At 42.9% G+C, this 17648-nt stretch overlaps 1 protein-coding gene across 20 annotated transcripts in view; it reads left to right on the forward strand.

Moving 5' to 3' along the window:
- KALRN (kalirin RhoGEF kinase) overlaps positions 1–17648 on the forward strand; it is a 694786-nt gene that overhangs the window by 280567 nt on the left and 396571 nt on the right. For all 20 annotated transcript variants that reach the window (XM_030802195.1, XM_030802198.1, XM_030802200.1 and 17 more), the window contains exons 7-8: positions 9583–9774; positions 13443–13574. In XM_030802195.1, coding sequence (XP_030658055.1) covers positions 9583–9774; positions 13443–13574 — 324 coding nt within the window. The remainder of the gene's footprint in view (positions 1–9582; positions 9775–13442; positions 13575–17648) is intronic.

Genomic DNA, 17648 nt, shown 5'->3' on the forward strand with positions numbered 1-17648 from the left:
TTTCCTCATGATGAAAGCCGAAGTCCCTTACCATGGCTTACTGGGCTCCAACAGACTGAACCCCACTTACTTTTCACATCTCAGCCTCTACAACTTGTTGATTTGTCCCAGTCATCCTGGGATTTTTGCTGTTTCTTGACCCACCAAAGACATTCCTGCCTCACGGCCTTTGCCCCTGCTGCTCCTCTTCCTGCAGATAGCCACATGGCTCACCCTCTTACTTCATTCAGGGCCAAGCTCAGGGTCACCCTGCCCCGGCTTCTCTATTTGTGTAGCACTCTCCAGCCCCATCACGTGCTACCCTTTTCCCAGGCATGTTTTATGTAACACTGAAATAAACATATAGTAAATATTTATTAATTTATTGTCTGACTCTTCTACTAAAAGGTAAGCTCTGAGAACATAGGAATTTTGTCTGTCTTGTACTTTGCTTGCACAATGTCTTGTATGGTTGAATTAATGAATGGATGAATAAACATATAGGATGACATATGTAAGACTCCAGCTATAAGGCAAGATATTGATGAAAGCAAAGAGTTGCCTTAATCTTGAACTTTCTCGCGGTTCTGTGGAGACAATGACCTGTTCCTCAGGGCAGCTGGCTTCGGATTTACAGGTAGAGATTATTGCTCCAAGGCAGGAGGGAGCAAGAGAATTCCACCTACCAGGCTCCTGCCCATTCTGGAGCTAGGCTATTCTGGAAAATCCAAGAGCATGTCAAGGGCCAAATGGGAAAGCTTCAGAGATGAAAACACGCTTACTGAGTTCTCTCTCCAGAGGCTCTTTTTCTCTGGGCTATGATTTTTAGATCTTTAGTAGAAATTTCTCATCGTCTTCCCTCCAGGGAGAGGGAAGTGCCCCAGCTGTTGCATTTATGGCAAAGTAAAACAGCTGGGGCAGTAGATGCTAACTGTAGCTCTGTACTTCCTTCTTAGTACTGTGATCCCAGGCAGGTTATTTAAATTTCTCAGAACCTTACCACCTCATCTGTAAATAGGGGATAATGATAGTAACTTTGTCAGGGATGGCGTAAGGGTGAAATGTGTTTGTGCATTTTAAACACAACATTTGGCATGATGTTATATTTGCAAATGTTCAGCTATTGTTGTAAAGATCAGGCGTGCTAGAAGAAATAGTTCATGTTCAGGGAAGCTCCTCAGCTCCTAACTAAATAGATTCTCAAACATTAATGTGCATACCTATCACCTGGGGCAATCTTGTTAAAATGTAGATGCTGATTCAGAAAGTTGGGGAAGAGCCTGAAATACTGTATTTCTAACCAGCTGCTAGGTGAAGCTGGTGTCACAGATCAAGCTCTGAGTAACCAGGCCTTATTACAAAAAAAGGTGGGGGTCGGGGGGTGGGTTTGGGGGGCAGTTGGGGATAAAATGCGGATAAATATATTTCCCGGAAGTCTTAGAGGCTCTAATTTCAACCTTAAAGGTAGCCTAAAGTTACTACATCCTAACCCAGAAAAGCTGCATTTTTCCTAATCACTTGCCTCACTCGGTGACCCTGAATCTGATTCCAGCTGTACCCATCATTCCCTACCATTTCAATTTTGCAACGATGCCTCATACAAAAACATTGACCCTGCCCAAGGAGTTTTACTCAGAGCTGAGAAAGGAGAGAGAGGAAACCAGTTCCTGGGTTTCCTGTGGCCTTTGGACATATGGCCAGGCGCTTGTTTTCATGGCTGCTTAATGGTTTGTAAAGCAATTGCTGGAGGCAAGCCAGGCCAGAGGGACAGGACTCGTGAGCCAATGTTATCTTTGCTGAGCACTGGGGCTATTCCTGTTCCTTTTCTCTCTCCATCCGGCAGTGACAGATGGCCTCCACATGGTTTGGCCTACTGTTTGGCCAGACCTGATCAGATGGTCATCAATCAGCTGCCCCATTTGGCCCCCTAGAGGGCACCCTGTGGTTCATGGGAGGCAGAAGTTGGAGTTTTCCTGTAGAGCTCATCACATCTCATAGCTATTGTAGTAGAGTTTCAAGCATGGACAGTTCTTATTCCAGATGTTACTATCCCAGTGACCATATGTTTCGAGGTGGGATCAGCAGGTTTACATGGTAATGTTAAACTAATTAATCATAAACTAATGATTTAACAGCTTTAGGACCCAAAGTGAGTTTTGTCCTGGCAAAGATGTAAGTAATACATATGGTGTTATTAAGCTGGAGAAAGGAGATGAGGCTGAGCTTTTTCCATTGCTTTGACACAATCTCTTTCCTTTTCTTACTGATACTGAATGTTACTCACAAGATCTCTGAAAACTGTATTGGAAAATCTCCAAATACTATTCCTCATGGCTTTGAGATTGACAAAATAAAAACTTAAGTTAATACAAGCTGCAGGGCACAAGAAAAAGGGAGCAATAAGCAGAGGGGCCATGTAGAGAGGAAATCAAGATGCTGGGGCTCTAGTCTCATTCTTCCTCTTTCTTTGAACATGTCGCTTGACTGATATCACACACATTAGGTAGATACAAGCAATGCTGGGTTCCTTTTTTTTATTTCCTAACTGTAAAATGAGATTGTTGCATGAACTTGGCTTCTAAAAACTTTAAATAAAGTGGTTTTATATTCTTGTCCTTAGAAAAGCAGTTTTGGTCATTAAAACCTGCTTATTCTGCTATATGTAAATTGTACTTCACTAAAAAATATAAATTTTTTTGCTGAAGTCAAAAGAGATGGGGACATTTGAATAATTTCAGCTTTGATGGAATACAACCCAGCTAAATGTATTAAAGATATATTAAAATAATTTTTAAAAGTAAAATTAAAAATGCCAAATGCCTGTAACCCCAGTAGTTTGGGAGGCTGAGGAGACAGGATCGCTTGAGCCCAGGAGCTGGAGTTCAGCCTCGGCAACATAGCTAGACTCCATCTATAAGAAAAAGGAAATTTAAAAAACCAAATCTATTAAAGTTAAAAATACCAATAAACCCCTAGCGTTATTTATAGTGGGGAAGAAACTAGAAACAACAACCTTTGCACCTCAATAAAAAGAGTGAATTGATAAAAGTAGGAGGTTGAACATAAATTCCCTAGCTCCATCAGGTGTTTTGACTTCTGATATTTTGATTATTAACTTCAGTGGGGAGGGAGAATCTCTTCTGTATAGGTTTAATAACCCTTTTCTCCCTGATTATTTATGTTATATATAAATTATATATATAAAATATATATACCAAAATTATTTTTTTGACTTTTCTATACATAAGAGAATAGAGATGAGAAAAAGTCCCTGCAGAAAAATTCCTACCGTCATGTATATCTGGTACAAAATAAGTATTCAGGCCAGGTGCAGTGGCTCATGCCTGTAATCCCAGCAGTTTGGGAGGCCGAGGCAGACGGATCACTTGAGGTCAGGAGTTCGAGACCAGCCTGGCCAACATGGCAAAACCCCCGTCTCTACTAAAAATACAAAAAACTAGCCGGGTGTGGTGATGTGTGCCTGTAATCCCAGCTACTCGGGAGGCTGAGGCAGGAGAATTGCTTGAACCCGAGAGGTGGAGGTTGCAATGAGCCAAGATCGTGCTACTGCACTCCAGCCTGGGCAACAGAGCGAGACTCCATCTCAATAATAATAATAATAATAAGTATTCAATAACGGGTAGTATTTGGGTGTGCTTCCTTGGTATGTATAATGTTTTCTCAGTTGAGGCAATACTGTTTATATTTTATATTAGCTTTTTGATTGAGCATTTGATTTTCATTTGACCTGAATGATTTTGCTGAGTACCTTGGCTCTCAGCTGGTTGTTTGCATGGCCTCCCTCCCTTGACTTTTGGATTTGGAGAGTCAAGGTCTCAAGAGCTGGTCGGGAGGACAGAGCCCCTTCAGGGAAAGTGTCCCCTAAGTGGTGGTTATACCTTGCCTCCTGTGATGATCTGACAGGTGATCACAACTTTCATTTTCATAATAATGATTAAAAATCTGTAGCCCCATTAACTGAAAAGGAATTGAGAACCCTGTGTTCAGGACTTGTTCCTCGCAGAGATGAAACAGCTCTTTGATGAGCTTCCTCTGCCTCTCTCGAGCTGAAGACAAGTCACTTTGCCCATAGACCACAAAGTGAAGAGCCCCAACACCCAGCATGGGGAGGAGGCTTCTGTCACCTTTTGTAATACAGTTTGTGATAAGGAGAAGGATCTGTTTCCTTGTATGAGGACAAGATGGCCCCACTTCTGAGTGCTCTGGATGTGGCTATCACATGCCAAGGTGGTTGAGACATCCCAAAAAGACTATCTCAAGAGATAAAGACCCTATTTTTCCAACTTAAGATATGGAAGGACATTGTATTGAAAGAGCATGGCTCAGAAAGCACCTTATTGGCTGAATCTGAATCCTCTGATCTCTCTGGGTCAAGGAAAAACTTATAGACAATTCTGGGCTCCAGACCTTTAACTCCTAGGGGAATAGTGTCTGCAGCAGAGGGTTTGTGGCATGTAGGGCATAGCCTGGTAAGTGGCTAGGGCAGCATTAACAACTATAGTAGGGAATAGTAGGAACTTTGTGTTGTGCTCTCTGTGAAAGACAATGAGACTTCGCTTATTTTGCCTCTTGTTGGAATCATTGATAGATTTTTCTTTTTGTTGTACTTTTTACTAATACTTTGATTTGGTATGCACTTAACTTGGGGAGTTAGTGCCAATCTCCTGGAACTGAATGAGGGAAAAGATATGACATTCTTTGCACTATTGGTTCTGTGCCAGGCATCTGGCTGGATGCTTTATGTTATCTCACGTAATCCACAGAGAGTGTGTCTAATTCAGTGTGGGGACCTGTGACCACAGGAGTGTAAAGTTCACCTCTGCTTTTAGGAGTGAAATGAATGGGATTCAAATAATATCTTCTCTTGGCAATGATATTCTCTTATAATCAGCCCCTGACACATAGCTTAAGGTTACCAAAATGATAACTTGCAACAAATGATTATTTCTAGAATAACCAGTATCTCTTTCAGTATACCACATAAGAAATCACAAAGAGAAAATTTAGCTAAGGTTTTTAATGGAAAGCTATCATTATCTTTTTTTTGTAGCCAGTAGGCATAAGCCAGGAATCAGGTTAGAAGTGGGAGCCCTTTTGGCAGGGCTGAAAACCTTGATCAAGATTCTGCCAAGCAGTTTTTTCAGGACAATGACTCTGCTCCATCGATTTCAGTTAATCACAGCAGGGGACAAGGTCTCAGAAGAAGGGGCTCTCCATCCTGTGATCTCCAGTTAATGACTGCAGGAATGAAAAAAAGAATTTTGTGGATAACAAAAGTGAGGGCAGGGTGTCAATATACATGGTTTTTGAGTTATCAGGATTTTGTTGGAATTTAGTTATTTTTCCTGTTTATGACCAAAATGATGGGAGGAGAGGCTTTGAGGGGAGGTAAGATGGGGTAGATGATGCAAGGGACCATGCTGCAGGTGCATTGCCTTCTGCAAGGTAGATTGTGTCTATACCTTGGGCTGTGCCATACTTTGGACAATGATAATAATTTAATAACAACAGACTGCATATATAGGGGGGTTTAAATTTAATAAATCAGTTTTGAGGAAAGGATTTAAGAAGATACATATCAAGCTAGAATTATTAGTCAAGTTATTACCTTCTGGCCAGGGAAGCTGGTTAGTCTGAGCATCTCAGCTGAGGGGAAGGGGCTAAAGAGGAGAGGGGGAGAAGGGCCTCTGGCCCTTGGTCACCTAGAAGCTGAAGGACTCAGGGGTCCAGCTCCAGCCTTGGTCCTCACACTACTGGGAAGTGAGTAGAGCCAGCATGAGGTGCTGAGACATGGACAGCAGGCCTGGGCTACATATACCTCTGCAGTAGGCAGCACTATGCTCCTGGTCTCCTGGAACTGACATTACTTACTCAGAAATGGAAAGTCTGATCATTAGGTCAACTCCCTCACAGATGAGGAAACTGAGGCACAGAGAAGTCAAGTCACATCTTAAGTGAATGCCAGAGCTGGGAACAAAACTCATGGCTCTTGATTCCTGGCCCAGTGACTTTAATGCCCTTGACTAATGGGCAGCTCTGCAGATGGAAAGGCATTGAAGGCTGGCAGGGAAGAATGGGAGAGCCAGGCAGATGGAAGACAGTGGAGGGGGCAGCTGGTAGGAAATGGGAAGGCTATAAAGAGCCAAAATATCCATTCCTCTTGGCCATGTCCCAAGGACAAACATAACTCCCAAATGTTCCTAATAGGGGCATAAACAATCACCCAGAAGAACCACACAAATGGATTGACCAAAGTCCATGAAAAGTCATTTATGCTTAATGAGTAAGCACTCCTGTTTATTCAGACTCCTAATCCAGCTCTTTAACCTCATTCTTTCCTTTTAAGTCATTGGAGACCTTCCTTGCCATTACTCTCTTCTCATTTATTGTGTGGCTGTCCTTGTACCCAGGGACAACTGCAGTTTAGAATCTATCTGCCCATTTCTCTCAGGTTCTGGGGCAAAGGAAAATGAAGAAGATGATGAACTTGGGCAATGTGACTTGCCTGAAGTGTTTCATATTCTGAAAAGGGGCTATAGAGAAGAACAATGAGCAAATTCATAAGTCAACATTATATTTATCCCTCTATTATGAGGGATACTGCCTCTACTTCTTTTGTGAGGCATAATTAGTTAGTTTTAGCAAGGCATTTCTCCACCTGCTGATAAGGAAACAAAAAAAGCATTTACTGTGCTAGTCTAGAATGTGAACTGTAAGCTGTGGTCTTTTTTTGTTTATTTGCTTTTAGTTTTAATCTATGATCACAGGCTTAGAGGTTGAAGGGGACCGTGGAGGACTGCCAGCCTCCCCATCCTCTTTCATGCGGGGAGCCTCTTCCCAACAGCCCTGCCAGTGGTTCAGATCCCTTCCCTCTGAATCCCCACAGGGAGTTGCTACTACCTCTGTGGAAGCACTTCCTTCATTTTGCCTTAAATTACAGTTATTTGAGGACTTGTCTTAAGTCTCAGCTGTGAGCCCCTGTAGGCAGGGGGTGGATGGGCAGGAATCCTATCTTATTCCTCTTTGATCTCCTACAGCCCCCAACACAGAGGCTGGCCCACTCTCCATAAATATTTGAATGAGTGACAAGGTGTTAAGAGTCTACAGAGGCAGCCACAGTTGGACACCTCTAATAGCTAGAAAGTTCTTCCTAAAAGTGAGCAGAAATATGCCTCCCTGTGTGCCATGGGAGGGAGGAGGATGTAATAGGTAGTGATGACAAAGGGCTGGGTGTCTATAGGATATATCTGGGGACAGGGTAATGCCTTGCTCTTACTGCTTTTCTTGCATTATATCTGGCCAGAGTATATAAGGCCTTTCTCCAGTACAGGAAAACCCAAAAACCTAGATAGATCTGGGTAAGGGGGCAGGGGCATGGATTCCAGGATTTGAATCCAGTTTGGAAGGACAGCTCTATCAGACACTGTCAATGTCTCACCTATATGGCCTCAGCCTGCCCTGGGAGTCATCTGCAGGTGATTCTCATACAGACTGACAGCTTCCTGCATTTATCTGCAGTGATCACTCTCTGATCTCAGAAGTGTGCTTGGTCTGTTTGTGGGTTTGGCTAGAAATGCCAGGAACTTACCCCAGGAAGGACCTTCAACCAAAGATCAATGGAACTTAGTGCATCAGTAACCCAGATTCCTCACCCCTCAGTGGGACAGCTCAGAGGTATGTTTTATACTTTCTCAAAAGGTCTCAACAGGGATTGAACCCCAGTTGCTCATAGAACTTAACACATCCTTTATTCATTTCCCTCCATTTCCTCATTGACTTCCCCTCCCTTTCACTATGCTTCCTGGGACCATGCCCAAGTATACTCTCTCTCCCAAATAATTGTCTCAAGGTCTGCTTTGGGGAGAACCCAAAGTAAGACAATGACATGAGCAGGGGATTTGAGGGACTTCCCATGCTATTCTTCCCATAGAAGATAAAACTGTCAAAATCAGTGTGTGCTTTCCCCCTCCCCATTCTTCCTCTCTATTTCTAAGTGCAGAGTGGTTTTTCCGTCAGCTCTAGAAATAGAGTTTAATTTTCAGTAGAATTTGTGTCCTGACTCAGAAAACAAGGCTGAGAATGATTCCTACATCTTTGAGGGATAGTTATTTCCCATAACAAGAATCAGTAATATCCTAGTTCTCTTAGGGAAATGCACTATGTTAGAAAGGTCTCAGGCCAGAGTAAAAAAAGAGATGACACATAGAGGTCATTAGACATCAGGATGGATTTGTGTGAAAGTTCTTCACTTAACCTTTTAAACTTCCACAGAGACATTTTAAATTAAGAGAGACCCTACCAACCTGGCCCAGGTTTGGGATGGAGTGCTTAGAGGTCAGGGACAGCTAAGACGAATGGGGACCATGAGGGAAGTGAGAGAGGAAAATAAAAAACCTTCATTAAACCTACTCAGTATTAGTGAACTACATCTGAGCTAGTAGAACCTAGAGAAAATGCTGTTACTGCAGAATATGTATAATCATTTGAGAAGATTGGTGACAAATAATGAAGGTGTGTGAATAACCTGCCTCCCTGGTCCTCCTTCATGCAGACATTGTGTGATTTGGAAAAGCTCCCTGTGGATGCCACAACCTTACCTGATTGTTTTGACACCTCAGACAACTAATAGGAGATAGCAGTTAAAAATAGCCATAATCACTACTGTCTTACGTTTGTGGGGTTTTTCTTTTGTCTTATTCCTTCCTGGAGCATTTTTCAGTGACCTAATAGGAAACAGCATACATGTTCATGAATTTTTAATTAGCAAGTAAAGATGGGAATGAATGTAAACAAAACAAGTAAACAAAACACAAGATGACAGGAGACAATGGGCCAAGAGAGCTCCTCCTTGATGCCTTTTGGGGTACCCACAGATGCCTTTTGGGGTCAGGTGGGGAAATCTTCCTAAATCAAGCAGGAATAAGAAAGGGCTTCACAGACCTTATTATTAACATGGAAAAGTGTGTGGCTTCAAATGCTGTCTTTATTTAAACCCTGTTTGATGACCACTGCCTCAGCTCTTTTGGCAGGGCTGAAGGAGGTAGGAGGCAGGTGGGGACATCTTTGCTAGGTGATAAGAAGATGTAGAATTACTGTGTCTCCTTTGCCATCTTTGATGAGTACTTCTGCCCGTTTGTTGTATGTAGATGGCAATAGTATCCTGGGTACAGCTCTCCCCTGAGCAAGAGAGATGTCTCTGCCTCCTTTAGCTCGTGCCCTCGTCTGAGCCATCACTTCCAAAGAGCACTCTTGAGAGTTATGTGCCATCCCTGGGAATGACCTCATAAGATAGTTGTGAGGTTTACATAAAGTAGTCCATGTAAAGTGACTGCATTAAAGTGCATTAATAGTTGGTACAAAATCTATGCTGGTTCCCCACAATGAAAGGTCCCTGCTATCTACTGAAATTGAATTGTAGAAAAAGATTTCTTGGGCTGAAAACAAATACACTAGTATGGACTGTACCAGCATCTCTCAGACTTTTGTTTTGGGCAGCTCCCTTCCCCAAATATCTACCCCACAAAAGTGCTCAGTGGATGTCTTTTGAGCCTGCCCCACTGAGCACTCTCCTTTGCTTTCCAGAATGCCTATGTCAACATCAACCGCATCATGTCCGTGGCTTCCCGCCTATCCGAGGCCGGCCATTATGCCTCACAACAAATCAAGCAGATCTCCACCCAGCTGGACCAGGAGTGGAAGAGCTTCGCCGCTGCCCTGGATGAACGCAGCACCATCCTCGCCATGTCTGCTGTGTTCCACCAGAAGGCTGAGCAGGTAAGGCCCAGAAACCCACAGCAGCTGCTGCTGGTAGGAAGGGTTGGGCATGGGCAAGGGAGGGCTGGATGGGAGCATGCACACTGTAGAGAGCTCCACCTGTCTTTTTGAAACACTGAAGACCCTGCCGAGTCATTGCAACAATAACCTATGTTCTACCACTTTCATGGCCCTTGTGTGCACAAAGAAACATTGGTAACTCTTGGTGACTTTGCTTGTCATACAAACAAGAGGGGACCCAGAGCCTTTTTACATTTTGCTTGGTAGTGGTTGCATGTGCATGTGTGCATGTGTGGACTGTCTGCTTAGTGTGCATTCTCTGAACACAGATCAAAGGGGTGAATGTAAAGTGATCATTGAGGTGCTGAGAGCAGGGGAAACTAATTTTACATGAAGCATTTGCTATGGATAGTGGGAATATAATAATAATATAATGGGTCAAGATAATAATTACTCGTACTTGCTAAGTGGCCAGGCATTGGCCAGTGACATTGCTAACCCATTTTACAAAGAGGAACACTGAAGCTCGGAGAGATTAAGTGATTGGCCTGCCTAAGATCCCATGATGTGTTGGAGCCTGTCTTGAACCAGCTCATAGAGAGACAGTTGTTAAATTTTCAGGAATTTTGAGAACTGGTTGTCACATTCTAGCTATTGCTTAATTATGTAGGTTTATAATTAAATATGTTATGTTAAAAGCAAAGTTAATAAATACTCAAAACTCATCCCTTCCTGATGATTTTACAACATATTGTTATTACCTATGTTCTTGAAATCATTTTTATGTATTTATTTTTTTCTGGGGTGGAAATACCATACAATTGTGTGCTATGTATGGATCACCTCTTCCCAACTCCTTGTTGGTGATGTCACATTGGTAGCTTAAAATACACCATGGTAGGAGTTTCATATTATAGAAATCATCAGATGCTACAAACCAGGGATTGATTTATTGCTTTATTGTTGCCTAGAGTCTTAAGAAAATGAGGGAGAAAGTGTTTGAAAATGCAGACTAAACTTAAAAATGTGTCCTGTGTATAGCTGTTACGTTGTGAATAACACACAAAAATCAAGGAAATATTCTTCCAATATTCAAAAACTGTTATTTGGTTCAGCAAAGAAGTTGCTGACATCCTTGATGAACAAGTGATGTTCTGGCGTAGTATTCAGGTGCTTTTCACCTTTGTCTCACTCCTTAACATAGTGAAAATGTCAACCAGCATGTGTGTCAGAACTATACATGTTTGTCAGGTGCAACCATAGGTCAAAAGCATCCTGTGAGAATCAACTGGCTACATTAAATATACAATACAGAGTATTGTATATGCTATTGTTCTCTGTAAGTTGTGTGTTATACATTTGTAAATGCACTTACCTGTGTATATGTAATATATAGTCATATACACCCATACATATATATGCTGGTTGTTAAACATTTTCTAACACACCACTGCTAAAATCACACAATTTATGAGTAGATAGGCTATCACCTCAGGTGTATTTAACACTAGGCCTGTGGTCTTAACCTCGCATTTCTTTCTTTGCATCACATTTGGGTAAGATAGGCCAAGGAGAGTCAGACACCTGGTCACACCTTAAATTTCTCCCTCTGTTACCCTCTCTAGCGTGGAAAGCAACATGGCATAATTAAGAGTCTAGACTTTGAGGCAAGACACATGGATTCTGATCCCAGCTCCACCATTCATTCACCCTTAGGCAAGTCAGGTCACCATTCTGAGCTTGTTTCCTCTTCCATAATGTGGAGCTAATCATAAATGGCACAGGGCTGTGCTAAAGATCCAACATGAGAGATGGAATATGTAAGGTGCCTCGTGTGCTTACTAAACAGTGGACATTACTGCTATGGGTGTTTGCACCACATGCTGTCATGGTATCTTTTTATTTCCTCCATTTGTGTCTATTTCCACCTAAGACCTTCCCAAAGACTGAAATAATACTTGTGTCAAGCACAACCCTATACTTTGAGAGGGATTTGGCCATATCTTTTTGTCGCTGTTGTTAAGGTTGTTGGTGGTGGTGACTGATAGTGACTGGTTCATTCTTAGGGCCATGAGAATATTGATGTCCAATCTCCTGTTCTCTCTTCAACCTTATCACTTACATACTTTATTCAAGGTTTGCCCAGATTGGTAAGGAAGACCCAACTGCTTCTCTCTTTGTCTCTCTGGCATTGTCTCCTTGAGGTGATCATTTTGTGGGATATGCTACAGGCCACCTGTTAGAATATTGCAGAGAAATCCCAAGAGCCTTGAAGCAGTGTTCCCCCCATGATTGACACAAGAATGTCAAGTTGCTCCCAGGGTCATTTGTAAAGTTGTTATTGGTGGAGCAAAGAAGCTTCTGAGATTTCAGCATGTACATATTATATGATCTGATACTGGATGGCACCTGGCACTCTTCCAGAATTGCTAAGAAATGGTCTAATGTGTTACAAAATGTACAGAATGAAAAGTCAACCACAACAATCAACAGGCCAGGGACTGAAAGCTGACAGTGACAACAAAACTAGAACGCAAACGGTTGCAGTACCAGAACCGAGAAAACTGGAGGAGTGCACGTTTATTTCATGTTTCCTGACTGGACTGGTTTGGATCAGAAGCAATTTTATTTGTATCTATTTTTTAATGCAATTTCCGCAGGTATTACTAGTCCTTCAGGGACACTCATAAACCATGCTTCTTTTTAACTGGGGAAAAAATGACTCAAAGCTATTTTGTCTATGCATTTATTTAGGCAGCTCTTTATTGTCCTCATATGGGCTGTTCTTGGCAATGGGATAAAAAGGTATTTAGGCAATTAATTTAAATGGAGCTGTGCATCCAGGCGAGAGGAATCACAGACAGAACCATTCCAGACTGTTGGGTGAATTATTTGCATTTTAAAGGGTGCATTTTTCCACCCAATGAATCTGAGTGGTTTCAGTTAGCTTACCCTTTGTGCGTGAAGACCCATAGTCTTCCACAGTTGTTAATTTTAATTTTTAAATAATTTGATGTCTGTCAAGATCTGTGTCTATATATCACAACCCGGGATGCAGTAGGTGTAGCACAGCCTGTCCCCCTAGACTGCCTCTCTCGTTTCCACCCTTCAGGGGACTGACCCAACAGTGGGAGACCTGTTGAAGGTAGTCTCCATCCCATATGGGATGGTCTCTGCAAGTTTCCTGGGGTTCCTGGTGGTCTGTGTGAGGTGTTTTTTGCTTGTCTTCACAACTGGATGTACACACTGTAAAGCACAGGTGTGGAACATCTACTTACATTACACACAGCCCCTCACATATGCCTGTGAGTACGCATGGGGCAAGAAGCTCTAATGTATCCGTGGAATGTGGTGAGCTGTTTCCATACCTGGGCGTTACAGTTAGTGTGTAGCTATAACCTATTGAACATCTGATGATTCACCTGCCCCCTACAGTTTCATAATAGTCAATTTTGTGGAGACTATACTTCCTAAATGGGTGCCTGGGTCTGATTTCTTACTAGGAGTTAGTGTTTGTAGAATTAAAAAACTCTACCCTCTACAGTGGTCTCTGAAGGCTTTCAGAAGTCCCGATGTTTCTTCCCAAGATATCTGACCCTCTCTCCATAATCCACCCAACTCGCCACCCCCAGTGCTCCCCCACTGACCCACCCTGCATCTCCTTCCAGTTCCTGTCAGGAGTGGACGCCTGGTGCAAGATGTGCAGCGAAGGTGGTCTGCCGTCCGAGATGCAGGACCTAGAGCTGGCAATCCACCACCACCAGACCTTGTATGAGCAGGTGACCCAAGCCTACACAGAGGTGAGAATGGAGCAGGGCAACCATGGTTCTTGGGCATGTGTGCATATGGGTGGGTGACGAGGGCACTGGCCTGTGCACTGTGAAATAGCCTGGGTGGGACTAAGAAGAAGAGAGGCTGTTTTTCTTTTTTTGGTGACGTCTTTAGAAACCTTGATCTATGAACTATGGTGTCTCCAGCCAGGAAGCAGAAAAAATTGGGGCCATTATTAGGTACCACCTTGGTGCACTCACATTCATTCTCTCTCTCTCTCTGTCTCACACACACACACACACACACACACACACACACACACACCCATACACCTGCCTCATCCTGTGTGTGAAGACTGGACTTTCTCCTCTTGGGGGAGGAATATAAGAAAATGAAACTGTGCTTCTCTGGAGTTTGCTTTCTGGTTGGTGAATGGAGATGTACACACTAGCCCTGCCACCTTTTTTATGAAGCAGCTCATCAAAAATAGATTAATTTTCTTACTAGAAGATCCAGAGGAAAACACACAGGGTGGAGATAAGTGTTTGCAGGAGTAAGAAGCTTCCATGAATGTGAAGGACAAAGACTCTTCCATTGAAAAATCAAAGGCGGGGGTTACTGTAAAGTTAAGAAAGGGAAAAAACCTCTTGACAGTCCTCTCAAAGTAAATGGAAATAGCTACACAGGTATATCTGTGTAGATACACACAAGTTAGTATGTTTGCTAACTGGCATGAATTCTGAGGAAGGGGACTGAGGGATGGAGAGAGATAGGCTCATTAAGGAAGCTGGATGAGGAGAAGAAGTGAATTCACATCCAACCCATGTGTTTCCTCTGGGCAGGATTAGTTAGAGGAGTATTAAAATGGGTTCCTGGACCACCTGCATCAGACTCACCTGATACAGATTCCTGGGTCCCACCCCAGACTGAATCAGAATGTCAAGAAGTGAGACCTGGAAACTACATTTTAATAACTATTACCCTAGGTGAGTTTGATGCACATTGAAGTCTAAAAACTAATGGCTTCTGGGTAAGAGTAAGGGTTTTTGCCACAGTCAAACTGAGTTTGAATCCTGGCTCTCCTATTTACTAGCTGTGTGACCTCAGGCAAGTTACTTAACCACTTTGAGCCTTGTTTCATCTGTGAAATCAAAGTGGTAACACTTGCCTCATAGGACAGTGTTGAGGTTGTAAAGGTAATTCATGACAATTCACAATTGCAAAAATATGGAACCAGCCTAAATGTCTATCAACCAATAAAGGGATAAAGAAAATGTAATATAAATACACCATGGAATACTACTCAGCCATAAAAAGGAACAAAATAATGGCATTCACAGCAATCTGGATGGAGTTGGAGACCATTATTCTAAGTAAAGTAACTCAGGAATGGAAAACCGAGTATGGCATATTCTCACTTTTAAGTGGGAACTAACCAAACACCACCTGTTCCCCCAAACTATTTAAATAAATAAATCAATCATTGTACCCAACAAAAAATTTAAAAAAATAAAATGAAGGTAATGTATGTAATGCAATTGTCCCAGTGTCTGACAGTAATGAATATTAAAAACATGGTAATGTATTCTGTCATTGTAGAAGGCATAATGAAGGACTTACAAGCCAAATCTGATCTCATCAGCTCTGATCCATATGGCTGAAAGCTTTCTGCCTTATAACAGAACTGTGCCTCTGCCCATGGGTGAAGAATCTTTAAATTTACTCCTTGCAAAATACAAATATAGAGAGTACAAATGAGATTAATATTATACTTCCACATATGTGAGGTGTGGGTGTAATTATACATATAGACACAATATTTCCCTCAATTAATTATCAGGCCCTAGCGTTGTGAGGATTAAACCTTCCCTCCAAGCCCACTTCGGAGGCCAGTGAGCTGTCCATGCTTCCTACAGATGTAGAGACTGAGGCAGAGGATTAGAGTTCATGCAGGGTAGATTTCTAGGACTTGGGCCTCCATCTCTAACTGCCCTACCCTGAACATAGCATGGTGCCAAAAGACAGCATTTGCTCAGAATTCCAGGAAGAGAGCTCTCTTGGGTTTCACTATAGGATATTTGTCTTACTCATGTCTCTGGTGGGCATCACCTCTGCATTATTTATAAGCTACTTCCCCCACCCCACTCCCCTGGAAGTCAATTATAGGAGATGGGGATGGCAGGATTGGGTGGGTGGTGGTGATTTCCTCTCCTGGCCTCTGCTGCACTCTACCCCAGCATCCCTCCTAACCACTCTGCCCTGAAAGCATTTCTGTGGCCCCATGGGCAGGAGTAACAGCTGCTTCTGTATTCCTGGACACCCATCCAAGCTATTATGAGGGACCAAAGGAGGGATGAGGGGAGGATGCAAACCCGGCAAACAGCTTCATCATCAGAGGTGTGGAGATGGAAGCACACCTCATTCCCTACCTTGCTGGTGAGATAAAAGACCATTTTCATCTCCAAAAGCCTTCTTTTGGGGAAGACTCCAAGGCAACTTTGATTTAGTTGGTAACCAAATTTGGGGACTCAAAATTTCTACCAATTCCCAGTCATCCCGGTTTTAAATTGGAAAGATGCCTGTTCTGTTGGGTACTTTGTCAAGCACAGGAGGGCCACAGGTGTTGATTGTATGATGTCATTTTCCAGAATTATTGATGCCTGTGATTGTGCCAGAACTCCAATGAGAAGAATGGCAGAGAGTGTCATCCCACTTTTCTCAGACTGTGGGCAAGTGTTGGGGAACCCAGGAATGTGGATGGTGTGTCCACTGTCTAAGTGTCCCAGCCTTTCTCTGCATGTTCTAGAAAAATGAGGATTGCACTGCTTTTCAGGAGAAAGAAGGGGCTCGTACAGAGCGAGAACAAAGTATTTTAAAAGGATAAAGTCAAAAGAAAGAAAATGACAAGGAAATAAAGAGGATGGGAGAGAGATGATGATGATGATGGTTGTGTTAGTCTGTTCTTATGCCGCTAATAAAGACATACCTGAGACTGGGTCATTTATGAAAAAAGAAAAAAAAAGAGGTTTGATGCACTCACAGTTTCACATGGCCATGGAGGCCTCACAATCATGGCAGAAAGGGAAGGAGGAGCAAAGGCATGTCTTACATGGTGGCAGTCAAGAGGGTGAGTGCAGGGGAACTGCCCTTTTGTAAAACCATCAGATCTCGTGAGATTTATTCACTAACATGAGAACAGCACAGGAAAAACCCACCTGCATGATTCATTTACCTCCCACCAGGTCCCTCCCACAACACGTGGTGATTATGGGAACTACAGTTCAAGATGAGATTTAAATGGGGACACAGACAAACCATATCAATGGTGATGATGATGAAGATAAAATTGGTAGCCAGTATCACTTGTCAGGCTCTATTCTAAATACTGTATGTGTGTTAACTTATTTAATCCTCACCATGACTTTATGAAATATGTACATAATTATCCCTCCTTTACAGACAAGGAAACTGAGGACCAAGGAGGTTAAATAACTTGCCTCTTGTCACACATCTAGAATTTTAGAGCCAGACAGAGGAATTTGGGAAAGAAAGAGGAGGAGAGGATTATGGTGGGAACTTACATTGACTTCATTTCTGAAATGAAGTTATGCTGTCTGACCTGGTGTGAGTCAGTTAAAATATTTACCAAGCCAGGGCACAGTGGCTCACGCCTGTAATCCAAGCACTTTGGGATGCTGAGGCAGGTGGATCATCTGAGGTTAGGAGTTCGAGACCAGCCTGGCCAACATCGTGAAACCCTGTCTCTACTAAAAATACAGAAATTAGCCAGGCGTGGTGGCAGGCACCTGTAATCCCAGCTACTCAGGTGGCTGAGGCAGGAGGATCGCTTGAACCCAGGAAGCAGAGGTTGCAGTGAGCGGAGATTGCACCATTGATTGCACTCCAGCCTGGGGACAAGAGCAAGACTTTGTCTCAAAAACAAACAAGCAAAAATTTACCAAGTGCCTACTGTGTGCCAGGCACTGTTTTGGGCATTAGGGGGAGAGCAGCAAGTAGGTAATGTCTCTGCTCTCACAGAGCTGAAATTCAGGAGGGGAGAGAGTCTCACAGACAACTGGCCAGCACTCCAGCAACTCCCCCAT

This window comes from Nomascus leucogenys, chromosome 21, assembly GCF_006542625.1.
Source record: "Nomascus leucogenys isolate Asia chromosome 21, Asia_NLE_v1, whole genome shotgun sequence".
Classification (NCBI taxonomy): Eukaryota; Metazoa; Chordata; class Mammalia; order Primates; family Hylobatidae; genus Nomascus; species Nomascus leucogenys.